Raw genomic sequence first — 8024 nt, 5'->3', positions numbered from 1 at the left:
TTATAAAATAAAGTTTTATTAATTGTTTATAGTATAATAATAATATTATTATTATTATTTAATAATAAAAATACATTTATAATTAAATAAACAGTTAGCTATATTTCTAAATTCCAATCGAATCGTCACATTTATAAATGAAATGGTGACATATCCATTATCGATAACAATATAATTATTAATAAAACGTTGTATAACAAAGAATTTTAAATATTTGTTTTATTGACTTCAAATACATAAACATATGTTTAAGTATATAGAATAATATTATTCTAAGGAGTTCACAATCGTAAATACGAAATTTAATAGATAAACGGAAGTATTCTATTTTATAATGTCAATAAAACAAGATGAAAAACACTCAAAAAGACTACAGTTAAAAAAATATTATAAAAAGGTACAATTTTAACTGTTAAATATAATGACAGAATTGTTCCTTGTTTTCATAATTGTATTAACACATTCACGTGGTATAAAAACAACAACAGACCCAGAAGTTTGTAATTGTGAACCCATAGGTAATAATTCCATTGTAGGATATGTCCAAGTAGATGGAAAAAGTCTTTGTACTAAATCATCAAATTTAAGTTATGTTTTATGTGTCTCAAATGCTTATTATTTTAAAAACGAACGATATATATATTCCTTACATCTAAATGGACAGTTTCTAATATATTATGAAACAACATTAATTTGGATTCAAATCACTCATTTGTATATTCACACCAATTCGGTAATAAATTGTGATGTTGGAATACATTCATGTGAGTTATTTGTCATTGAAGAAAATGCCATTATAAATCTTAACAGGTATTTTTCTATAGCTGGCAGTCTTCTATTGACTAACCCTGTTATAAACAAACCTCAACTACTCTTGTGGAATTGTTTATATTTACATTTAAATTATAACTTCCCAAATCGTATAAATTTTGAAATTGTTAATCCAAATGGAAATACATATTGTTTTGATGTTATTTCTATGAGTAAATCAAGCGTCATAGATATACATAACAACACTGACCACATTACGACGAGTATGTTTCCTTTTCAATTTAGTACGGGAACGGGTTATTTATTATCTAATAACAAGTTAATCCGTTTTTGTCCAATTAATACACCTATAAATAAAAAGGTGGTCTGCACTCTAAAATTGTTAAATTATTCAAAACAATTTTATCCTGGTTATTCAAGTGAAGATCCTTTTGAATATCCCCATTGTCCTTGTGATGATATTAATACACTGTGTGAGTTACATTTTGATGAGAAATTGTCAACATATTCAATTGAAAACAACAAATTGTATTATACCAAATTAGTTATTAATAATAACATTACAATAATCAATTTTAATGGTGCTAAAGAAATTGATATAAATGATGATTGTAATTTAAATATTTCGGGAGTTTTTAATGGTACCATTTTTAAATTTACATTTGGAACATTTATTGCTTATCCTAATATGACAAATTCAGTAAATTCAGCGTCTTTAATATACAATTCAATTAAAAATGAATTATCATGTACTAACTTTAATATATACTCTTTAATTATTACTGATACCAAGAATGTAATAATGAATTGCCCAGGATATGTAAATACATTAACACTCAACAATTCAACATTCATCACTTTTACTGAAAATGTGCAAGAAGTTGGGACAATGTTAAGTACTTCTATTTTGAATAGTGGTTTTCTGTATTTTGAAAATGAAAGTACTCTGAATAAAGAAATTCCAAATTGTGTGTTGGCACGTGTTAGTTATAACGACATTGTTTGTTTAAAGTGTAACAAAGACACAAGACTATCCAAAAATGAATGTATAACAACTTCTAATTGTGAAATATTCAATAAAGACAATGTTTGTGTTCAATGCAAAAAGTATTTTAAAATCAATGAAAATCATTTTTGTGTTAGTATTGATGATAATTGTGTGTATGGAACATATAAAGAGTGCTTCCAATGTAAAATGGGATATACATTAAATAACAATTCTTGTGAAACACCAGAAAACTGTTTGTTTGCAAAACATAACAAATGTTTGAAATGCACCAGCGGCAATACTTTTGATAATTGTAAAGCGTGTGACGATCAAAATTGTGAACTTTGTGAAAATTTAAAATGTAAATTTTGCAAAGAAAATTACGTTTTAAATGAAGTTGGAAAGTGTGAAATAAACAATTTTTCGTATTCAAATGGATTAAATATTATTTCATGTGATAAACAATATTATATCCAAAATTCAACTTGCAAAAGGTGTGCGTTAAAATATCAAAATTGTAGTTTGTGTGACATCATAAGGCCAATCAATTGTATAGCGAATTATTATCTATCTAAGAGTGGCGAATGCAAACAAATTATATGTAATAAAAATGAGACGAAAGACCAAAACGGTCAGTGTACTTTAACTCAATCGAATTGCATTTATTCTGTTAATTCGAAATGTGTTGAGTGTAATACAAATTTAATTTTAGATTATAATGGGATTTGTGTTGTCAATAATGGGCCTTCTTCATTGTTGAATTGTCAAGAAATTCACAATTCTTCATGTGTGATGTGTAAAACTGGGTATTATTTATCAAATAATAAAAGTTGTATTCATTGTGATTCAAAATGTGAAAGTTGTGTAACAAATTCAACATTTTGTATATCATGTAAAAATGGATATTATTTGGGAATTGATCACAGTTGCATTACAAATTTGGATTTAATTAACAAATGTGATAAAACCACCACAGTCATTAGTGGATGTTATAAGTGCAAAAATAATTATTATAGAATTGGTCTTGATTGTAATAAATGTTTGTCAAATTGTTCTAAATGTAATAATGAATTCAAGTGCTTAGAATGCAATTCTACAAATTATAAAACATCAAATGGGGGTTGTTTACCACAAAGATATATTGAAGGTTGTCTTGTTAAAGTAACACATAATGGCTGTTCAATGTGTGCGGATGGGTATTATACTGTAAATACAAATGAATGTAAAAGGTGTGATGATAATTGTAATACTTGTGATATAAATGGTAATTCATGCACTTCATGTCATATTAATGAAGTGTTAAATCCATATAAAAAGTGTATTTTGAAATCGGAAATTAATAAATGTATACAAACAGACACTTTTAAATGTGTAAAATGTGTATTTTGGTATATCCCAAGTGCAGATGGGACTTTTTGTATGAAGAAAAATGTTTGGTGGGTAATATTATTAATAATATTTTTATTATTTATTATCTCATTTATAATAATATGTATTGTGGTGTATGAAATTCTTAAAATTCTCCAAAGAATACATCAAAAAGAATTGCACAAAAAGAATACCGTTTTTAATATGAAAAAATCGAATGTCCACTTCTTTTCACTCCAAAATGGCACGATTGTAGTGAATAGAAAAACCATCGAATTTAACTCAGAGAAGTGTGAAATTCCAGTCTTAGTTGAAAGTAAAGAACTTTTATGTATTGGAAATGTTTCAAATAAAACAATAAAAATTCAAATATCATCAAAACTTGGAGAAGATGCTTATTCTTTAAGAACGGAACCTAAAATTATTACATTAAAGAAAAATTTTGCTTGTGAATTTTCAGTGTATTTGACACCATTGTACAGTACTACCATTTCAAGCGATGTGATGATAATCTCAAAAAGTCTTTCGAATAACAAACAAAGTACTTACGATTTTATAATTAACGCAAAAACTGAAATGACTTCGAGACTCGATCCTACCGAAATTTCAATTGACAAGAAAATAGGTGAAGGATCTTTTGGGTTAGTTTATCAAGGTACTTTCAGAAACAATTTAGTTGCAATTAAACAAATGAAAGAAAGTATCAATGAAGCTGAAAAAATGAAAGATTTTGAAAGGGAGGTTTGTATGTTAGACAAATTTCGGAGTGAGTACATTGTCCACTTCTATGGAGCTGTATTCATCCCAAGTAAGATCTGTATGGTCACTGAATTTGCTCAATTCGGTAGTTTAAATGATTTGATTAATAAAATGAAGTGGCACCAAATAACAGAGAAATTAAAAATCAAATTCATGGTAGACGCAGCAAAAGGACTGTCGTATTTGCACACTAATGGAATATTACATAGAGATATTAAACCAGATAACATTTTAATAGTTTCAGTCGAAAGAAACGATCAGGTAAACGCCAAATTGACTGATTTTGGAGCATCAAGAAATTTAAATCAATTGATGACTAACATGACATTCACAAAAGGAGTTGGTACACCTAAATATATGGCTCCTGAAGTTTTAAAAGGAGAGAAATACACAACGAGTGCGGATGTATATTCATTTGCAATAACTATGTATGAATGCTTTGGGTGGGCAGACGCATATTCAAAAGATGCATTCAAATTTCCATGGAAAATAGCCGAGTTTGTGACTGCTGGAAAACGCCTTGAAAGAAGAAAAAATATTATAGAAGAACTTACCCGACTAATAGAGCAGTGTTGGCAACAAACCTCAAATGAGAGGCTTAAGATAAATCAGGTTGTTGATGAACTTCAACTTATTCTTTCGACTCGATGAACAAAGCTTGTTTTTAAAATTTTGTTGTTATATATGAAAATAACACAAATAATATATTTATAAAAATAACAATATTGATTAACACTTAAAATAACACCCTTATTTTTGTTTTGGCCTGTTTTTACAGGGATATTAATCAAATTTCTAATGATTTTCCTTTTTGGCTAATGTATTGTTTATGCACATTATTTAAACTTTAAAAATGAAAATATTTTAATTAACTCGAGATTTCCCGATTTTTAAACCACTTGAATTTTGTTCAATGTTATTTAAAGTGTAAATTGTTTATAAAAAAATATTCAAACAATTAATTAACATTAATATTGTATCACTTTTTGTTTTATAATTAAATGAATATATCAAAATAAGAATAATAATATTCATTATTTAAAATTTTGATTATGATATTTTTTGATGATTAATATAAATCAATAATTCCCAAAATGATTTTTTATGTTTTTTCTTTAATTCCTCTTTGTCATAATTTGGAATATAAAATGGGAATAAAGAAATTGTAATTTAATTAAAATACAGTAAAAAGCATCTATTTGTGAATCAATAAACCAATCAAATACAAACCCACAAATTATTATTTTGCTCTCGAATGTTGAATTTAGGCACACTTAAATAAAAATTATAGTATTTTTATAATTAAAATACTTTAATATCATTAATATCTTTCATTTTTTATGTATAAAATAGTTAAAAAATTTACTACATAATTTCATGATGAACCCACAAATAAAAATTTTTCTCTGTTAAAAACCCACAAATAGATACTTTTTATCGTACTTAATAATTAAAAATATAAGTATTAATAAAGTTGTTAACAATTATTACCACTGTAATTATTGTATATAATTGGAAATTACAACGATCAGATTTAAATGAAGTACTAATTAATTTAGTTATTATGACTGAATCGTACCAACACCAAAATTACATTCTTCAGAATGAAATGGATACACAACCACAAGTTCCCCCATATGAAGAACCACAGTCAAATTTATTACCCCAACACAATGAAGAAAGTGTCATTTCGAATCAAAATCGTACAACAGAAAAAAGTCAACCACAATTAAATAATGAGTATCCAGTTTTTGTTGATTATAACAAAGAGAGAAATGTATTATGTATTAAACAAATATTAGTGTGTCTCGGATTTTGTATACCATGTATAATGTGTGTAGTAGTATGCTTATATATTTCCGAGAGCAATGAAAAAGACAAAACAAAAAAAGTTATTGTTTTAATATTTATTATATTGTGCCAATCAACCATGATAATTGTTGTTATTGCAATCATTATATTTATAATAACGACAAATATTTCAAATAATGAGAATTCTTACTAAACAACTTTGAAATGTGTTTGTTTTTGAAATCAAATTTGCAACAATATAAATTGTTATTTATTTAATTTAATTTCAAAATTAATTTGTGTGTTTTTTTTAATCTTTTTTGTTCAACTTTTTTTGAAAATGTTAAATAACATTTACATTACTGTTAAATATGAACACATAAAAAATCAAATAATATGTTATAAATATATACAATAATTATTTTTTAATTTCCCACAAATTATTTACATACCTTTTTAATATTTTGAATATATCTAACAACATTGTTAACCAAAACACATTTTATAGTAAAAATACCAAGAGTGGTAGGGTATTTTTTAGTTTTTGTTCTCCCAAGAGCCCATCAAACCATAATGACCACTCTATAAAAATCTATTTTTAGTTTTATTTTGAAACACATCAAAAATCATTCAAAAATAAATAACGATAATTAAATTTGTTTCCCGCTTTTCTTGACAAAATTCATGTAATTTTTAATAAAAAGTTGAAAAAATAACAAAAAACAAGTCGGAAAGTCCGAAAAGTAGGACTTTATGTCCAGAGTTTATTATACAAATAGTTTTTTTAATATATCATTAAAATCATTTGATTATTTTAATTAAAACAAACAAACTTAATATTGTAATACGATCAAAAACAAAAAAATTCAATGTAATTATATTAGGTAAAAGTTATGTTGGTAAAACAACGATATTCAATCGATATGTTAATGGCAATTTTTGTGAAAATTTTGATCCAACCAGCGAGGATACATTGAGTAAATGTGTTCAAATCGATAAAACAAACTATGATGTGGATTTTATTGATACATTTTCCAAAAAAATGTTGGTAGTGAAACGATACTTCTAGTTTGTAGTGACATATGTGGTGGTTGTAAGTGTAAAGTAGTTTTCCTTGGTGCTGTTTAACATCATCTTTATTTAACGAGACAAAATTTGTGACATTGATCTTTTTTGATTCACTATATATGAGCTTCTTTATTAAGTTAAAACCATGTTACTGTAGAAATTAAAGACTATTTAAGATATATAAATGTAACAACATTATTTCATCATCACGCGTCTTTATAACTGTTTCAAGGCGCTTTCCATTTTAATCAGCTTTTTTCAGTAATTTGGCGTCATAGCGACTCGACATTCTTCGACAATACTCGCACTCAACTTTGTATTTTCTACATTATGAGAATACCATTTGAATAACAAACATTGTTTGACTATGACAAAACAACAGCAAACGTGTAATGCTTCTCGCATGTCTTTTGATTGAGTTAATGTCACCAACGTCAGTCTCAAATAAGTCGTAGTTTTTCTTAAAGTGTGTTCGACATGAGGAATAAGCGAAGTCAATGACGTCGGAAGAAAAACTGTTGATGTGGTGTTAGGATCTAAAACACCTTTTTAGCAATACTTTCGTCGTAAGACAACATACAGGTTTTTGGTTTATGGTATATATATTAAACAATACATCATTAATAATTTGTTAGGTAAAAAATTAGACAAATCTATATATTTGTTTTCAACATTATTAAAACATCAATTTTTTGAATTTTTAATGTAAAATTTGTATAATTATCATAGAGTTTAAGGTCTTTATTCGTTGTCATAACAAAGAAAATGACGATTAAAATAACTTTGAGTTTTGTTCTTTTTATATCACTTCAAAAATATCAAGATCTTAAACATTAAATAAATAAGTTCAAAATGTTATATTTCAAAAATTAAAAATTTCATGTGTTACCGAAATTAAAATTATACAAAAAATTAAAAAAAACACAATGAAATTAGTTATAAAGAATTAATAATAATAATATTTGTTTTAAACATATATGAAGTATCAACTTTTATTAATTTGTGTTGAATTCATAAAAAAATGTTTACAATGTTTTTGTTTGCAATTTCAAAACAATAGTAAATTCAACAAAAATACAAAAAAATCATTCTGTAAATGATTACGATTCATTTTTGATCTATTAATAACAATTATTGTGTTGTTATTTTTCGTAAACATAATCAATTCCAATCGAAAACATATATTTAAAGAATCATTAAACAACTGTATTCATTAAAAGATGTCATCAAGTGCAATTGCGAATTACAATCAAACGAATGATTGTGATCCTGAAAGGTC

The 8024-nt window shown here is 25.8% G+C and overlaps 1 protein-coding gene across 1 annotated transcript; it reads left to right on the top strand.

Annotated features, from left to right (window-relative positions):
* Positions 1-421: 421 nt before the first annotated feature.
* On the top strand, positions 422-4537 carry EIN_440410 (protein serine/threonine kinase, putative; the record flags this gene model as incomplete). The annotated part of the gene is made up of 1 exon (XM_004183195.1): positions 422-4537. The coding sequence occupies one exon, from the start codon at positions 422-424 to the stop codon at positions 4535-4537; it is 4116 nt and encodes a 1371-aa protein (XP_004183243.1).
* Positions 4538-8024: the final 3487 nt, after the last annotated feature.

This window comes from Entamoeba invadens, assembly GCF_000330505.1.
Source record: "Entamoeba invadens IP1 unplaced genomic scaffold scaff_1105074724807, whole genome shotgun sequence".
NCBI classification, from domain to species: Eukaryota; Evosea; order Mastigamoebida; family Endamoebidae; genus Entamoeba; species Entamoeba invadens.
Note: the sequence above shows the minus strand (reverse complement) of the source record. Positions and strands in the feature narration are given on the sequence as shown.